Source organism: Mesoplodon densirostris, chromosome 10, assembly GCF_025265405.1.
Source record: "Mesoplodon densirostris isolate mMesDen1 chromosome 10, mMesDen1 primary haplotype, whole genome shotgun sequence".
In the NCBI taxonomy this organism is placed as follows: domain Eukaryota; kingdom Metazoa; phylum Chordata; class Mammalia; order Artiodactyla; family Ziphiidae; genus Mesoplodon; species Mesoplodon densirostris.
In genome coordinates this window covers 102,850,891-102,869,188 of record NC_082670.1, presented here as the reverse complement: position 1 = coordinate 102,869,188, position 18,298 = coordinate 102,850,891, and the positions used below count along the sequence as shown (strand labels likewise).

Genomic DNA, 18,298 nt, shown 5'->3' with positions numbered 1-18,298 from the left:
TATCTGAGCCACCGTAAGGGACAGACTGGCAGCGGCTTTATCTGTGTCCCTCTTGCCACAGTTCCTAGCCGCGGGGGCTGTGAGCCTGGCAGCGTCTCAGTTCCGGGCTTCAGGAGCCACAAGGCCCTGGGGCAGCTGCTTCCTGTGCGTGTCTCCTCTGCAGGCACGACAGCCCACAGGTGCTAGTGCTTAGAGGGCATTTCCTCCAGTGAATGTTTGAATTGTAAGAGAAGGTGTCAGGGTGGGGAATGAAGAGTCCCTCTGCATTCCTGCTCAGTCCCCAGCTGAACAGGGGGAGAAGGGTCACACAGCTATAGTGACTCTGAAGCAGCACCCGGACCATCCAACTGGCGAAGGACTCGAAGCATCTGCAGTTCACGAAGGAATGGCCGCCGGGCTCATCCCGTCCAGCCGTTCGGCGTTCTGGTTGCAGAGCCAGCTTGGGAGGCAGGCGCCTGTTAAATGCTAGCCCTGCGACTTCCCAGTTGTGGGAACTTAGGAAAGTTCCTTAATTTGTCTAAACCTTGGTGCCTTTGTGGAGATAACTACCCTGTCATTAGCTTTCCCCGTAGTTATTGCAAGGATTGTACAAAACTGTGTATGTAAAGGTGCTTCAGCACAGGGTCTACCACTCAGTGAAGGACATGGGGGAACGGGAGCTGTCATACTGGGTTAGCCGAAAAGTTCGTTTGGGTTTTTCCGTAAGATGTTACAGAGAAACACGAACGAACTTTTCGGCCAACCCAATATTATCTTTGCTGTTGTCTGACAAGTGCAGCAGGCACAGCAGCCAGCAGCCATTTGGGCCCAATTATTCACCATCCCCGAGGAACACAGCCTTACTTTTGCCCTGGCAGAAGGCAAGAACCAAGAATTCCAAACAGACCATGTATTTTCTAAGAATCAATATATTTTCTTCCTTTGAAATAAATACAAACCAGTTTGAAAGGTGGGGGAATCTATGGGAAGGAGGGACGTGGGGACAGGCCCCAGTCTTTTTTTAGTACCAAATGACTCTGGCGCGACCCGGAAACGCAGTTACAAATGAGAATAATTTAAATTCTCCACTATTTACAGTATTTACAACAGCAGGGGAGGGGGGGTCACCTAGTGCCCCTCTTCCGGGCTGGACAGACATCAAGCTCACCGCTAGGCTGTGCAGATGCCAGCTCACCTCACCACCTCAGGGGCCTCAGGCCACTAGGCAGTTAGGGGTCCTCCTGGCACGAGTAGGCAGAGGTGGCTGGATGGCCTGTTTTACGCAGCGTCCTGACCTTGGCCCACCAACTTGCGCTGCAATGCCATGAGGTCTCCGGAGCTGTCTGGCCTGCGGGACCTCCCCTCTCGTTGCGCAGAGCCCTCGTGGGCCCTTGGAGTGTTCTGTACAGTCCAGCTGCACTCAGGGCGGGAGGGACCTCCCCCACCCAGCTTCCCCTGAGACTGGCCCCAAGACCAGGAATGAGTCAGTGCAGAGGCCGGTGCCACTCCAGGACCGTGAGCAAAGGGGAGGAGAGACGCGGCAGGGCACTGTAGGCGGGGCTGTGCTGGACAGTATCAGTCACTATCGCTGGTCTCACTGCTCTGCTCGCCCTGCACCTTGCTGCGGTGCTGCAGAGCCCTGTGGTAGGCGATCTGTACTGACTTGCGGATGTTGGATTTCCGGCCCTCCAGCATCTTCTCCTTGTCAAGGTCCTGGTTCACGCCCAGAGGAACCAGCTTAGTCCTGGGCAGCCACTGCCTGTAGGACGAGGTGAGAATCGAGTAAGTCATCTCTTATCTCTGGGGAAGCAACAGGCACCAGCCTTCCTCACTTGTTCATTCCTTCAAAAACTCCTCCTGAGTGCCCCACTCTGGGCCAGGCTCTGGTGGGAATTAAAGAAACCAAGAGATGCAGTCCCTGCTCTCCAGAAACCGCTCACAGGCTAGTGATGAAAACAGCCCAGTCATCGGTCACAACGGGGTAATCATAGGGTATTTATGGGCACCAAAAGGAGCCTTGACCTACCCTGAAATAGGTACCATGTCCAGTGGGCTCCAGGCAGACTTAACTGACATTAAACATCCTCTGCAGACAATTCACAACCAGAGACTACATGTGTGACGGAACAGGGATTCAGAACCTGAATGATTATGCCTGCTTCATCCCCATCTTGTCACCATGGAGGCAGAGGTGGGAAAAGTAAGCCTAGAAGCCACCTTAGTCTGGGTGGGGAGCCACCCCCACATTTGTCACCGTCACTCACGGTCCTTTGATTTCTAGCTACAGCTGTCTGTCAGCTGCTGCCCGCTCAGTCTCTCAGACTCTTGGTCAACACAACCCTTTTGCTCCAAGATCTAAGTCCCTCCCCCACTGATTTGTGACAGCTCAGGCTGGCTGTTGCTGGAGTTCCCTGGCAGCCTGCCCGGATACCGAGGGTTGCATCTGTGGCTATGAGTCACATCAAATGCTCCCCTCCTCCCTTACCAGGTTCGCTTGTTGTCAAAGAAGAGGACGAGGTAGAGATGCTCTCGGGCTTCCTGGGTCATCTGTTCCCCAAGTTTCAGCACCTCCAGTGGGGGCACAGGGATGGGAACCCCATGGTGGAACATACCTTCCCGGGGCATCTTTGGATCAATGATCTAAGGGTGTAATAAGACCTTGGTTTAGTTCAGTCTCCTCCTTCCCAAGGCTTACCCTATCCAAGAATTTGGAGACTACATCTGAAGTGGGAACAGAAAAAGGTTATCACACTCCTAGGGCTGCAGTGCTCACCTGTGGCTTCTTCCCATGCTGAACTATTTCAGAGCCCAAGGGGCAAAGGGAAGAAAAAGGGAGAGATGGAGAAACTAACCAGGGAACTCTAAGTGTCTATCTGCCAAAGACTCCTTCCTGTGCTCTGCAGCTCAGCAGAGAGTAGGAAAAGTCTGCTACTTTTGAGTCTGTGTTCTGGGGTTGGAAGACAAGGAATGTGACAAGAAAAGTGGAAGCCTACCAGAGCTGGGTACGATGGATACCCTCGGCATTTGGCCCACACCAGGTCCAGAGCATCCAGCGGGGAGTCCTCATCCTCTGACAGCCAGCCAGCTCCCCGGCCCAGACTCTTCCTTACCACTTCACAGGAACGGGAGAGAGGGGGCGGATCAGCAGTCCGGGGTCTGGCAAGGCCCTGACACTGGGCCCCCAGAACCCCTGGCTTTGGGCGGGCATACTTACTGCTGTGGCCCACGCCGCGGCCAGTGCCCACGGAGTAGGCCTCGTTCTCAGTGCCTGAGGTATCTTCACTGCTGTCCTCTGGGAACGTGCCCCGAGAGAAGGAGGGCTTGCCCCGGCCTTGTTTTGAAGGCGTTGTGCTGTGGACAAAAGGGAAGCTCAACTCAAAGGAGGGGAAGAGTGGGGAATGGCATGGTGGGTATCCTCCCTTCTTTAAGCCCCTAGGGTCTAAGATGTTTGTAAAGCAGACGCTACTTGAAGAATTTCAAACTCAAATGCCCTCAGGGACTTGGGGGTGGTCTGACTGAAGTGGGCTGGATATAGCAGTAGCAATGAATGCATGCGCCCGTCTTAAGTCAACAGTGGCCAGAATTGCCAGTCTGATTTTTTTTTTTTTTGCGGTACGCGGGCCTCTCACTGTTGTGGCCTCTCCCGTTGCGGAGCACAGGCTCCGGACGCGCAGGCTCAGCGGCCATGGCTCACGGGCCCAGCCGCTCCGCGGCACGTGGGATCTTCCCGGACCGGGGCACGAACCCGTGTCCCCTGCATCGGCAGGCAGACTCTCAACCACTGCGCCACCAGGGAAGCCCGCCAGTCTGGCTTTTAAAGAGACTATAGAAACTGGGAATTTTATATGGCATTTCCGAATCTTTTTTTTTTTTAATACTATGCTGGCCAAACAAAATGTCTGCAGGCCAAATCCAGCCCTCAAGGAACCAGTTTATGCCCTCTGTTCTAAACCATCAGCTTAACACAGGGTGGGCCCCTCTGTTTCATTATGGTGACAGTCTCATCTAGTCCATTTATTTTGCAGAGAACCTTTGGTTTGAGCCATCTTCATCTAGGGTAAGATGGCTGCCAGCCCACTCCCCATAGGGAAATCTGGAAGGCCATCTCGGAAGTGGGTCTTGATCCGGAGGACTGGTACCTGGTCCGGTCTGAGGCAGCGCTGCTGCTGCTACTGCTGCTGGACTCAGAGTCCGAGCTGCTCCGAGGAAGGCTGCAGTCATTACGATACACCAAGAAACTCTTCTTTACTGGCTGGTTTCCACCGCTGAAGCCGTTGGCTGGTAAGTCTTGGTTGGAGGGAGGGGGGAAGGGAAGGAATCAGTCAGGAAGATGTAGATCAGAGATCTACTGGGGGTAAGTGGGACTTAGAGCTTGGCTTTCACTTCTGTGCTGGAAAACTCCTCCAACCTCGGCCAGCAGAGCTAGCTCTGGGCAGTGTCCACCACAGCTGGCCACAGCTCTGCCCCACCCCTTGCACTTCCCTTGGCAGTTACTGGCCTTAGGACACAAATGGCTTAAAGGAGATTCCCCAAGGAGGATAAGAAGAGAAAAGGTGAAGTGATACAATGGAGTGCGGGGGGGTGGGTGGAGGGCCCTGGATGGGAATCTAGCTGGGTCAGCATCTCTGGGCTTCAGTTCCCCGTCTGTAAAATGAGGGAATTGAATTAAAGGATTACTAAGGGCCCTTCTAGCTCTGATATATTATGGGCAAATGAAGGGGTAGGTGGGAGTTATATTGGGAAGGATGGCAGCTTTGCTCACTCTACTGGGGGGCCGGGTGATGGTGACGCTCACCCATTGGGGGGTCTTCTGTGGATTTATCACTGTCGCTGTCTGAACTCGAACTGGGCCGAGGGCTCCTACCCCGCTTGCGCTGACGCAGGGAGCCCATGATGGGGAGCTGGGGGGGCCCCACAGGACTGCCTCCGTGGCTGGGGGTCATCTGGCTCTCCCGGTTTTTGGGGGGCCGGCCCGGCCTCTTGGGCGGTCCAGCTGTCTTCGGGTTCTTTTTGGAGAACAGAACTGAGGTTCTCCTGCCCACCTCATGTGCGGGGGTTGAGGACATGTTGGGACCCAGGCCTGGAGCAGAGAAAGAGAGAAGGAGAGTCGGTGAGGGGCCTGATGTGGGAAGGGCATACGTCCAGGGTAGGCCCTGGGTATATAGGACCATAACTCCAGCTAGAGTAGGGGAGATAACTTGGGGGGAGTGGAGTTGGGAACATTGTCTCTTATACAAATAGCCAGAGAGGCAGCTAAGAGGCCCTTGACTGGGGAATGAGGGAGAAAGTGCAGCTGGCTGTGCATGAGGGGCCTCTGCCTGGGTTATGGCAGGCACTGAGTGTGTGCTGCAGAGTCGAAGTCTGGCTGGCCTCGGGGTCCACCATGCTGCGGGGTTCAGACCTTTGCTTGTCTCCTGGCTGCTGCTCTCCTCGGCGGCACTGTCTGTCTGCCCGTCCTTGTCACAGGCTGCCGGGTGGGGTGTCAGGCTGCCCCGGCTGGAGGGGCCATGCCGCTCAGGCCCATCCCGTCCGGTTTCCCGCTGGTTGGCAAGCTTGCGCCGCAGTGCCGTCATCTCTTTCTTGATCATCTTTGCACGCCGTGAGCGGCCCACGCTCTGCTTACTGGCATTCACCTCATCCAGCCGCTCGAGCAACAGCTTCAGCTGCTCTTCCACCGGCAAGTGCTTCTGGTTCTCCAGCAGGACCAGCCGCTCTTCCTCTGCTGCCAGGGGTGGGAACAGGGAGGAAAGGGTCACACTCAGGGCAGTCCTCTGGGCCCCGTGAACCTGGGCAGGCAACAAGAAACCCACTCTTCTCCCCCTCTGCTTCTCACCAGGAAGAGCTGTAAAACAGTAGCACCGAGATGTGGAATGGCAGGGATTGCTATCCATTCACCCAATCTGGCTTCTTAGAGAGCATTCCTGGGGATAGCCTGCCACTGCTCAGCCTAGCTGCTTCCTGCCTACACTGCCTGCTCCCAGGAGGGGACTTTGGAAAGCTGTTCATCCCTGGCATTGGCCTCTATGTGGAGGTGTGACTTATCACCCACCATCTTCGGTGTGGTGTGAGGCCTCGTCTCCAGCCAGGCTGTGGGGGATATGCATGCCCGTCTCAAAGTCAATGCCCATTTTTTCTGCCTGGCGCCGGGCCTGGCGGAGCACAGCACCACCCTGATCACGGAGCCGCACTGCTGCCCGGTAGAAGATGGTATCCTTGGCATTATACTTGAGGCAGTTGCTGACGATGAGGTTGAAGTCCTCCTCAAAATCATCAAAGTTCAGGTAGCGGTAAGCCTCCAAGTTCTGCTTCATGGTGAAAAAGTCCATAGGCTTTTTGATGTGGTCTAGGTAGTCAGGTACCTGGGAGAACACGGTAGGTGTAGCTAAGTGGAGATACGTTCCGCGTTCCCCCTGAGCCCCTGTTCCTAACAACCTCCCTTGAAATGCATCCAGCAACCTCCTCCCACCACAGTTAGAGGCAGGCATACAGCACAGGGGAAAAGAAAGCCGGATTCTAGTCTTGACTTTACTAGTCACAAGCTGTGTGACCTTGGCGAGCCTCTTAACCTCACTGGGCCTTCTCTTCCTCACCTAGAAAACAGTAATGAAATTACAGCCAAATCTACCTCCTAGAGCCACAAGGGGCTTTAGTAAGAAAAGGACTAGGGGATCCTCTGGAAGTCACGCCACCTTGCGTCCCTATAGCCCTGTTCACTCATCATTAAGACGTATAAGGAGGCTGTTGCCTCAGGCCTCTCAGTTTATACCTTTTAGAGAGAAGAGTCTGCCAGTCAGGACCTAGGGCTTCAGAGATGGTCCTTTAGGTGCTGAGCCTTCTAAATTCTCCGTTCTAGGGTTCAGCACCCGGAAAGTGTCTTCCTGCCCTGGGATAATTCATTTGGCAGACTCAGTCCCTGCCTCTGGGGAAGGAGTGCACATTGCCTCCCATTCTGGGCCCTTGGGATATGACAGGGACAAGACAGAGTCCAGGTGATGCATGTGGCTCCAGTTCATCCTGGAGCCCCAGAGCCACCAGCCCCTCTCTTCAAGGTCCCCTCCTAGTCCCTGGCCCAGACCTGCAGCGGGGGTCCATCTGGGAGAGGAACAGAAAGAAGGTGGAGTGAGGGGAAGGGATTCTTACTTCGTCCAATTCGGTTACCTCAGACAGAGGGACCGGCTCGCCGAAGATGTTGCCTGTGTCCTTCTCTTGGAGCTGCTCCAGGGTTTTTCGGAGGAGGATGAGGAAAGGGGTCAGCTGCATCTCCATGGCAATCTGCTGGACCTTGATCTGACACACATAAAGGCCCAGTCAGCCAGGCCTAGGCCAGTCCCTTGGCAGAGAGGTCTGAGGAGATGGTTGTAGCTGGTATGGGAACTCGCCTTCCTTCCCACCCCACACAGCTCGGTGTACTTGACTCCTCTGGACTTTCCCTTCCTTGAGTTCCCAGCACCAGCTACCTGCATCAAATAATTTAGGATTCCGTTCATACTCTCCTGTGACACTCTGCTTCTGGTGGGCCTGAGAGCAAACTGAGCTCAGGAGACCTGACTCCCACATCAGCCCTGTTGCTTCCTGGACAGGTGACACATACTTGTCCGTGTTTTCTGTTTTCCTGGGTCTGTTTTCTCTACTGTAAAAAAGAGTTGGCCCAGGAGCACTCACCGTCTCCCTTTTGAGTTTCTCCCGCTTGCGGATCAGCTCCACCAGCAGCCGGGCTCGCTCCAGGTCATGCCGAAGCCGCTGCCAGGACTTGAGCTGTTCTTTGAGGGCCCAGTTCTTGTCCTCAGAATCTCTCTGAAGAGGCAAAAAAGGGATCAGGAAATGATGAGAGAGCCAGAGGAGACGAGGGCCCAGGAAACTTGGGTCAAGGGCAGGTAAAGCCAAAGGAGGGAGCACAGTGATTTACTGGTAGGCTCACTAACTAACTGAAGTGGAAGCTGCTCAACCCACGTGTCCCCTAGGCCCAGCACAGAGTCAGTGCTCAGTATATGCTTGCTGTGAATGAACAGATGAACACATAGGAAAAATGCATTAAAAATAATCTGTAATGGGGCTTCCCTGGTGGCGCAGTGGTTGAGAGTCTGCCTGCCGATGCAGGGGACGTGGGTTCGTGCCCCGGTCCGGGAAGATCCCACATGCTGCGGAGTGGCTGGGCCCGTGAGCCATGGCCGCTGAGCCTGCCGATCTGGAGCCTGTGCTCCACAACGGGAGAGGCCACAACAGTGAGAGGCCCGTGTACCACAAAAAAAAAAAAAAAAAAAAAAAAAAAATCTGTAAGGATTTCATCCTGAGCTTGCTTTGAGGCCTAGTTTAAAGGAGGAAATAGCCCAAGCCCTCAGACACTGGAAACTACAGTCACAAATCTCTGTCCTTGGGGACTTCCCTGGCGGCCCAGTGGTTAAGACTCTGCGCTTCCAAGGCAGGGGGTGCAGGTTCGATCCCTGGTTGGGGAACTAAGATCCCACATGCCGGGTGGTATGGCCAAAAAAAAATCTCTGTCCTCGTCCCCCTGGCACTAGTTCCTAGAGCCCACAGGGAATCTGACACAGTACCCCAACTTGGTCACAGTTCCTCTGAGACTGCAGGTGTGTCTGCAGGCGACGCAGCAGTGGGACCCCATTCCGTGACTGCCTCTTTAGCGTCCAGTAGCTGTGCAGCCTCTGCATGAACTGGCTCTTCCTTTGGATGGTCAGGCGGTTAGTGATTTTACTGAGCCTGGGAAGCAGGAGAGCAAAGAGAAAAACCTCTTGGGCCCTGATTTTCTTAAGCAGAACAGTGGTCTCTGGCTAATGAGAGTTTCTGAGTGGGGCTAAATAGGGAATAAATCTATTGTCAAAAAGGCCTAGGGGCTTCCCTGGTGGCGCAGTGGTTGAGAGTCCGCCTGCTGATGCAGGGGACACGGGTTCGTGCCCCAGTCCAGGAAGATCCCACATGCTGAGGAGCGGCTGGGCCCGTGAGCCATGGCCGCTGAGCCTGCGCGTCCGGAGCCTGTGCTCCGCAACGGGAGAGGCCACAACAGTGAGAGGCCCGCATACCGCAAAAAAAAAAAAAAAAAAAAAAAAAGGCCTATGACACTGGGCTAAGGCAAAGAAGAGCAAAGAGAGCTGTCAATGGCAACTCAGCAGACAGGAAGCCAAGCTCCCAGCTCTAAGCCATATCCATAATTCTGTTCACCAGTGGGTCAGGGAGCCTGGCCCCTAAGACTGCTCTTGTCATGCAGCCCAGAGTACTATTTGACCCTGGGATACTCAACGCAGACTGAGCCTGGGAAGGTTTTAAGATGAAGTACTATTGTACAGCAGTAAACTATAGGAAATCGACTAGATAGCATGAGAGAGAGTAAAAACTAACTGACGACTGCAGCCCTCATTTGGACTTATCTGTGGCAGTAACCATGTCACAACTCCTTGAGCGTATCCTTCCCCCTTCTTCATTCCATTCTCCCTTCAGAGTCAGACCATTTCTTCCACTGTGGCTGGTAGCTATTCCATCCTCTTTCTTCCTAACTTAAACCACCTCATCAAAATGGAAGGCAGTTTAAAACACGTTAGGTCTGCCAGATAAAAGCTGAAGTTTCTGGTTCATAATGTAAAAGCCAGGTGAACTGCTAGAGCTCATCTCTTTTGATATTAAAAAAAACAAAAACAAAAACAAAACCCCCAAAACTTCTATGTAGCTCCTGATAGGAAGAAGATACCCCAACCCTGTCACTCCACTCAGGGGGCTGTCGGTCTCCAACAGGGCTTCTTCCCTCAACAGCCCGTCCACCTGCTCCCCTCATACCTGTGTGGTGGGATGCAGGGCACAGACACCACAGGTGCTGCTGCCCGTCTCTCTGCCAAGATCTTCCGCGCCTTCTTCATCTTGATCCGGGACTTGGCCTTGGCCTTCTTGACCTTCTCTGAGCTCCAGCTCTTACCCTCCTCCTCTTCCTCCTCCTCCTCCTCCTCCCCCTCGCTGTGGGACAGGGCAGGCAGGCGGCGTGCTGAACCTGGAGGTGTATGGATGTCGCAGTAGGCAGTCTTGCGGACGCTGAAGGAGGTGCCATTGGCACCCGTCTCCCGCACAGGCTCCATCTTCATGTAAAGGCCGGCCTGCTGGGCACATGTCACATGGAAGGCTGTGTAGCAGTTGGCCTTGTGGCACTGGATGCAGGCCCCTGAGCCCCGCTGTTTGCAAATGTAGCAGGTCAGCTTCCAGCGAGCTGGCGGGATATGCTCGATGCTGTCGATAGGCTCCAGGAAGACCGTGTTGGCGAAGCAGACCTCAGGGATCCAGAGGGCACACACCACATGGGCCCAGCGCCCATCATCTGTCTGCTTGAAGGCACCACCCTTGTTGGGGCACAGGGCACAGTCCACAGCACGGGAGGGTGACTGTAGGCAGCGGCGGCACAGCCACTGGCCTTCAGGGATGTAGGGGACACCGTAGCACTCCTGGTGCACAGCCAGGTTGCACATGTCACAGAAGAGGATGACATTGCTGTTCTGGCACTCACCATCATTGCAGATACAGCACACGGCATCCTCATCCACTAGCGCATTGGGATCGCCTTTATTGTGGCTCTCAAAGTAGGATTCTTTCTCCAGCCGGTCCATTAAGTACTCAAAGATTTCCTGCGGAATGGGACTCACACCCTCCGTCTTCCGCCGCTCGTTCATGATATCCAGCCAGATGTAGTCCTCCTCATCCATGTCATACTCTACTTCCTCATCCAGCTCTTCCGCCGACTTCTCGATGTACCTGCAGTGCACACAGGCAGCTCAGCACCAGAAGGTTGAGATTTCCCTCCCTTGAAGACCATGGGTTACATCTGCCAAGCACTCACCCTATTCCAGGCCTGTGCCTTTACATCTGTGTTGTCTCATTCTATCCTTCCCTTTACCCCAGGCACCCCAAGTCCTATATCATTCTTATTTTGCAGAAAAGGAAACCTTACATTTGGGGGGGTTAATTCACCTGCCCTGGCCCTCTTGTGAGAAAGTGGCGGAGCTGGGATATGAACCCAACCATGCCGATTTCAAAGCTCGTGTCCTAGCTGCTACACTGCCTCCTCTGAGGTGCGGAGGCTCAGCCAGACTCCTGAAGGATGGGGCGGCTAGGACCCATTACGGGGGTGGTCCGGGTGATGGTACAAGGAGTCAGCGGAAGGAAGGTCCTCAGTTTTCATTTGCAAATCATACATAAGTTGTTTTAGCACCAACTGGCTATGTCCTGAATGCAGCTGCTGTAGGTCTTCTGTTAGCTGGTGCCAGCATCAGCTCAGGGCTCCCTCAAACTCTAGGTACTCTTTGCTCTCTGCATAGCCTTGGGAAATAACAGTCAGAAGAGCTAAGATTTACTGAGCATTTACTATAAGCTAGGCATTGTGCTAAGTTACGACATTTAGTTTCCCCATAGCCATAGGGTCCATGTTTTTACTGCCCTCACTTTATAGATGAGGAAACTGGAAGCTCTGAGAAGTTAATTCACTGCCCAACACAGAGTTCACACCACCAGGAAGTGGCAGAGTGAGGATTCAAACTCCTCTTCACAGCACTCAGTGGGCCAGCAGGACTGCGGCTAAGGATCGCTCCAGGTGGCTGGGACACAAAGCAGGCTCCCCACACCCTTGCCATGCACACTCTAGGTGGCCTGACCCTGGTGTTGTAAAGCTACCGGGAGCTACAACGGAAAGAACAGGGCTTTGCCCTCTAACAAACCTGGACTTACATCCTCCTGGCTCTGTTACTTTGTGGCATTCAGGACATCACTGCCCTTTTCTGAACCTCAGTTTTATTTTTATTTATTTATTTTTTTGCAATACGCGGGCCTCTCACTGTTGTGGCCTCTCCCGGTGCGGAGCACAGGCTCCGGACGCGCAGGCTCAGTGGCCATGGCTCACGGGCCCAGCCGCTCCGCGGCATGTGGGATCCTCCCGGACCGGGGCACGAACCCGAGTCCCCTGCATCGGCAGGCGGACTCTCAACCGCTGCGCCACCAGGGAAGCCCTGAACCTCAGTTGTACTGAGGACAGGATGAGGATACTACTACTTCCTCCCAAAGACGTCAGGATTAAATGGAATTACAGAAACAAATGGGCTAAATCAAGTGGCACACAGCAGGCCCCAGATAAATGTGAGTTCCCATGCCTCCCCTCTCCTCTCCACAGGGAAATGTGGCTCTGGGGGCTAGAGCAGGCCAGGCAAGCATAGGTTCCAGAGCCATGCTGTGGATGACAGCAGGCGAGTGAGCTGATCTCTCTAGGCCTTGTTTTCCACATCTGTAGAATGGTGATGCTAACCTGAACCTATTTCATACAGCTGTTGTGAACATTAAATGAGTTACTACAGGTAAAGGGCTTAGAACAGTAGCTGGCATGGAGCAAGCACTCAATAAATGTTAGCTTTATTATTAGTTTTCGTATAGATCTGCCCCACCCTGTCTTGCGTTATAACTGTTTTTGTGTCTTAACTCCTCCACTATTAGATAGAGGCAAGAACCATGCCTGAGTCACCACACAGAAATAGGTGCTCAGTGTTGTTCCTTTGAAAGACACTTAGGGGGTGGAAGGGAGGACAGACTAAAATACCGTGTCTATCAGAAGCAACTTCTTCCTTAGCCCTTTACCTCTTCCCCAAGGTGAAGGCAATGTCCTCATCCTTGAAAAAGGGTGTGGCTCAGGGCTAGTGTGAAACATCTGGTCCCTTCCAGGCCTTGGCACCAGCTCTCCTTTTCTCTGCCACGACACACGTGACATTATAACACACTCCCACCGTGCACCAGGATTACAGGCGTGGCGCCGATAAGGTAGGCTGCATGTCACGTACAATTCCTGACACAACAGCTGACACTCCACCCTCTCTCTCCCCCTCAAGAAAGCATACCAGGGCCTCTCTGGTGGCGCAAGTGGTTGAGAGTCCGCCTGCCGATGCAGGGGATACGGGTTCGTGCCCCGGTCTGGGAGGATCCCATATGCCGTGGAGCGGCTGGGCCCGTGAGCCATGGCCGCTGGGCCTGCGCGTCCGGAGCCTGCGCGTCCGGAGCCTGTGCTCCGCAACGGGGGAGGCCACAACAGTGAGAGGCCCGCATACCGCAAAAATAAAGAAAGAAAGAAAGAAAGAAAGCATACCAGATGTGAGCAAGAGCAAGTGGTGTTATTACAGAGATGACCTCAAATCTTCTTACATTTATATAAAAAGTAAATCATTTCCAGAACAGACAGTTCTGCTAACAGTAGTAACAAATTACATGCAACACACCTCCCAACTGATTGCAGTGCACCAGCTGAGAGCTGCTGCCTGGAGAACAGATCTGATCCCCCGGAGGAAAGAGTGAATCTGAGTGGAGGGATGAAGAAAAGGAGCATAGGAGCTGGGCTGGGCTGCCTACTGGAGCTAAGAGCACTGAAGAGCCATTAGGAGAGAGGGCAGGCCCAGAGAGGGGTCTGTGTGTTGGGAGGTGGGCATGGCAGGCAGTACTAACAGACAAGAGAGACAGTGGAAAGCCAGAGGGAAATGCAGCTGGGCTGAACAGATGGAAGGATGGAAGAGAGGAAGAAGAGACTGGCTAGCATGTGAACAGCGGTGAGAGGAGAGTGACACACTGGGCCAAATTACTTGAGTTCCCAAAGATTTGCTTTTAAAAAACTGAGATTTAGGGCTTCCCTGGTGGCACAGTGGTTGAGAGTCCACCTGCCAATGCAGGGGACACGGGTTCGTGCCCCGGTCCGGGAAGATCCCACATGCCGCGGAGCGGCTGGGCCCGTGAGCCATGGCCGCTGAGCCTGCGCGTCCGGAGCCTGTGCTCCGCAACGGGAGAGGCCACAACAGTGAGAGGCCCGCGTACCGCAAAAAAAAACAGAACAAAAAAACCCACTGAGATTTAGTATAACATCACATGGGTTTCCCTGCTGGTAAAAACTACCTTTCATATAAAAACCTCTACAACAAGTCCTTGTCCGAGATCAGGCTTTCTGATTAGCTGATACCAAAGATGGCTCCTTAACTAACTCACCCAAATGCCCTCTTTGACTTGGATGCCAAGGCTCTAAGAAGTTGTACACTTGGCTTTTATTCCATCCTTCAGCTGGGGTTTCTGTACGTAATTCCACCACCACACTTCCCCACTCCTTCATTTTCTACCTCAAGTTAAAGGAATTTAGCCTCATGCCTGCGACTTTTTAAAAATATTAATTAATTAATTAATTAACTTATTTTTGGCTGCATTGGGTCTTTGTTGCTGCACGCGGGCTTCTCACTGTGGTGGCCCCTCCTGTCGCGGAGCATGAGCTCCAGGCACACAGGCCTCAGCAGTCGTGGCTCACAGGCTCTAGAGCGCGGGCTCAGTAGTTGCGGCGCACGGGCTTTGTTGCTCCGCGGCACGTGGGATCTTCCCGGATCAGCGCTCCAACCCGTGTCCCCTGCATTGGCAGGTGGATTCCCAACGACTGCATCACCAGGGAAGCCCTATGCCTGTGACTTTATTAGGAGCCACTGTGACTAATTTTTGGAAGCAAGTGGGGTGCTAAGAAACAGTTAAATGAAACAAATAAAAGGGCCATTGGAGGAGTACACAACACAGGCGATGAAAACACTGCTCACGCAGGCTAAAGGACGGGTGACAACAGAACAAGTAATGGGAAAATTACTTCTTTAGATTTACAAACGGATTTTATAACCTTATGAAATCATTGTCCCTAGTCTTGTACCTTTAGGCTAGCAGAGGAATATTATACCTACTCTGCACATGGGGTCACTGCAACACCAAAAGCTGGAGGCCTTTCCCAAGATCCCAGAGTGATGGAGTAGAAAGAGTCAGGAACAAAAAATGGGACCTTTCGATACTGTGGAAATAGTGCAGCTTTGGAGTCAGAGGAACCTGGGTTTGTCAGCTACCTACTGACGTGTGACTTCTCGGAAGTCTGGTCCTTTTTCTGGACCGTGGTTTTCTCATCTGTGAAATTGGAACAATACCTACCTGAGCGAGTTGTGAGAATAAAATAATGGAATGCCTATAAAGCACCCAGTGCAGGGCCTGGCATGTGGCAGTGTAGAGGAAGTGCCATCATCATTAGCTGGGGCACTTTTCTGCCTTGGCAGGACCAGTGTGCTTCTGCTGTGCTTTACCCCTGCCACTTCCTATCACCTATCATTGACTCCTGAGCCCTGCTTGACCAGTTTTCCAGAGTTGGGAGGTGGAGGCGGCCTTACCGGTAATAGGAAGTTGGCCGGGGCGGGGCATCAGGGGTATCCTGCTCCAACTCCCGGTATACCACCTCTGGCAGCTTGGGAGTGGTGCTTGCAGAAGCATTGTGGTGATGGTGATGGTTGGAGTCCTTGCGCTTCTCCTTGTTCTTATGCTTGCCTGACTTGGGAGTAGCGGCCGGTGTCTCAGTGTTCTCCTTATTGCTGCCGTTCTCAGGGGCCTCCTCAGGGGCCTCCTCATCTTCTGACACCACATCCAGGTTGTCAAAGATGCTGATGCGGTGGACGCGGCCGTGCAGGTCCACCTCCACCATGCGCTGGGCCTGTGCGTAACTCATCACCTCACGGCTGGGCGACTGGGATACCTCTGAGGGGGTGGGCGACTGCTTGTTGGCTGGGCGTGACTGGCGCCCCTTCTTCTTGTGCTTTCGGAGTGGAGTCTGCTGTGGGGGCGGTGGGTTGTCATGGTCATAGTGGTACAGGTGGTACTCAATACCACTGTAACTCTTGTAGACCTTGCGGCAGGTCTCCACGGGGCACTCATACGGTGGCTTAGTTGCCCGCAAGTTGTGGCAGAAAGTCTTCACGTCAAAGTCCACCCCCATGCTGTCACATCTAGAATGTACAGATCAGTTAGCACAGGCCCAGGGAAGAGCTCCTGGCCACCCACTCCACTCTCTACAGCCCTCCCTCTCCCCAAGGGTCCTGGCCAGCCAACCTCTACAGCAGCTCCAAATGCCCCCTCCTCCACAACATGGCCATAGTCTCGGCCTTATCACCTCTTGCCTGATCATCCTGCTCTATGTCTCAGTTCTTCTAGCCTAATCTCACACAATGTGTCCAGAACGATCTTTCTACCAAGTAGAAATGATCATGTTAGTCTCTTGATTAAAAGCATCCTGATGTTCCCCACTTACTTCAGGATAATATCCAAATTCCTTATGATGATATCCAAGGTGCTCCTTTCACTGTTTGGCCTTAGTCCTCCTTTCTAGGTTCTTCTTTTCACCAGTTACAGCTGTATTTCTGTCTAACCAGGGCAACCTGCCAGTCCCTGAATGCTACCACCTCTCATTCCTGCAAGATGATCTCTATTTAGAATGCCTTCCATCCTCCCTGATTAGTGAGCTCCTACTCATTCTTCAAAACACGGCTCGAATGTCACTCCTGTTATGCTTCTTTGTCTCTCCCATGGAGAGCTGTGTTTCCACAGCATTTCATCCTCACCTCCACCATGGCACTCACCACACTGGACGTTCTCTGTCTCCTCCCATTAGACTGGGAGCTGTGCAGTGCAGACACCAGAGCCTATCCACCTCTGTATCCCCAGTACCTGGCATGTAGTGTTGTTTTGGCCAATGAATAAATAATCTGTTGAATGAATAGCTAAATGAGGGGATCACCAGTTCTGGAGCTGAGATGGATGAAGGCTAGTGTCAGCCCATGCAGAAGCTTGAACAGGTAGCCAATGATTTGGTCCTGGACTCCAGCAGAAATCACTGGGTTACAGAAAGAATCAGTTAATTTCTGAGGCCTTTACGGTAAGCCTGTGCCCTGGCCCTGGGAGTGGCACCAGGCCCTAAGGGTACAAACAGGAACATGACAATCCAGGCACACGCAGCTCCATGCTAGTCCTCAGAGCCCGCCCTTCCTCCTCTCCAGTGTTCCTGGGTGAGTGGAGACAGCAGATGGCACCAGCCCCCAGGAAGTCCAGTTTGGTCAGAGAGACTGCCCCAATTTCTCCAGGCCTAGCTGAGTGCAACAATTTAACTGTGGTCTTGGCACCATTCCAAGCAAAGCCACCCTGAGCTCCCTGATTAATAACGGTCCTTGTTGGCTCCTCTCCTGCCACTTAACCAAGCTAGTGAGCTGCTCCAGTCTCTCTGTCAAAGCCCCAGATTGTCATATCAGTAAAACTACTCCTTAAACTCGCCCCTACTTCCTACCTGCACCTGTCTTTAAACAAACCAATCAGAAGCACAAACAAACTCTCCTCTTTCTATGATGAGTCCCTGGTGAACGCTGCAGCTCTGCGGCCCCGGTTCCCTAATCAGCACAGAACCCCCCAGCAAACGTCCCGCTGGGACTCAGAAACAGAAGCACTGAGGAGAGACAAGGCAACTTAGACCCGAAAGCCCGTGGGGAGGGCCCCAGCCCAGGGGTATGGTGGCGGCATCTGCCCCAGGCGCTCCGAGGGCTGGAGGAAGTAGGGGCGGAGGCCAGAGGGATTAGGCCGGGCCCGGGCGGTGCCCGCAGCCCTCTCCCGGATGCGGCTACGTTTCCCCTTTGTCGAAGTGTAAAAAGTTAAACAAGGCTCTTCTCCTGCCATTGGCCCAGGCAGCCCCAGGCAACCCCGAAGGATACACTGTTGCCCGGGATGCAGGCTGTGAGCGAATGCACTGTCAGTTCTCCGGGCTGGAGTGGCCCGAGGGTACTCGGGCTGGGCAGCTCAGTGCGCGCCCCACGAAAGTAGCCTACCCCTTCCCGGCTGGCCACTCCCGCCCTGGTCCCTGGCCCGCACTCACCGGCCACCTCGAGTCCGGGCTCATTGCCGAGGGCGCCCGCCGGGGCTCCGACCCCACTAGGGGAGGCCGGCGGGGAAAGACGGGCCGGGGATGGGGAGCCCCAATTCCGGAGACTGCAGACCTCGCCACCCCGACCCCCTGCCGCCCCACGCTCTGGCCCGGCTCCCTGGGATTCCCGCGCTGACCCCTGCCGCTCCCAGTCCCGCCGGCGCCCCGGTCTCTCGACTGCGGCGGCCGCCGCCCCTTAAGAAAGCCCCTAGGTTGCCCGGTCTCGGGACCCAGCACCGCCGGAACAATGGAGGCTCCCGGAGGCAGCGCGGGGACGGCAGCGGCGGAGACGGTGGCGGCAAAGGCAGTGGCAGCGGCGGCGGCAGCAGCGGCGGCGACGGCGTCTGCGCAGGGTAAACGCGACGCCGCAACGCTGCCGAGCTGCACTTTCGCCACAGATCCCCGCCCGCCCGCTGAGGCTCGAGAAGCCATTCTCTGGGATTCGGAAGGGCCCCTGGACACCCTACATGGCTTTTCTAGCACCTCCATCTTAGAGTTGAGTTTCTGGAGACTGAATTTGCGGTATTCGGGGTCCGGAGTGGTGGGGCCGTTTGTAGCGAA

The 18,298-nt window shown here is 54.2% G+C and overlaps 1 protein-coding gene across 5 annotated transcripts; it reads right to left on the bottom strand.

Moving 5' to 3' along the window:
- Window positions 1-890: 890 nt before the first annotated feature.
- Window positions 891-18,073, bottom strand: BRPF1 (bromodomain and PHD finger containing 1). 5 transcript variants are annotated; one of them, XM_060108987.1, is made up of 14 exons: window positions 17,690-18,073; window positions 15,171-15,779; window positions 9,763-10,722; window positions 8,532-8,694; window positions 7,642-7,773; window positions 7,120-7,266; window positions 6,029-6,338; window positions 5,381-5,701; window positions 4,775-5,059; window positions 4,119-4,266; window positions 3,194-3,330; window positions 2,973-3,091; window positions 2,465-2,619; window positions 891-1,738 (listed from the first exon to the last, which is right to left on the bottom strand). In XM_060108987.1, exons 2-14 carry the CDS (start codon window positions 15,767-15,769, stop codon window positions 1,555-1,557), a joined length of 3,660 nt encoding a protein of 1,219 aa, XP_059964970.1. In that variant the 5' UTR covers window positions 15,770-15,779; window positions 17,690-18,073; the 3' UTR covers window positions 891-1,554. The 5 variants fall into 5 exon arrangements, with proteins under 5 accessions (XP_059964970.1, XP_059964971.1, XP_059964968.1 ...); XM_060108988.1 differs by having other exon boundaries at window positions 7,138-7,266; XM_060108989.1 differs by lacking the exon at window positions 891-1,738 and adding an exon at window positions 1,767-1,862.
- Window positions 18,074-18,298: the final 225 nt, after the last annotated feature.

Bases quoted from the DNA above. Each gene is read 5' to 3' on its own strand.
- BRPF1 (XM_060108985.1), bottom strand. From the start codon at position 15,769: ATGGGGGTGGACTTTGACGTGAAGACTTTCTGCCACAACTTGCGGGCA. The intron at 5,060-5,380 runs GTCTGAACCCCG...TCTCTGCTCCAG, and splicing joins CAGCCAGGAGACAAGCAAAG to GCCTGGGTCCCAACATGTCC. The intron at 2,620-2,972 runs GTAGGCTTCCAC...TTACACCCTTAG, and splicing joins ATCCATCGTACCCAGCTCTG to ATCATTGATCCAAAGATGCC.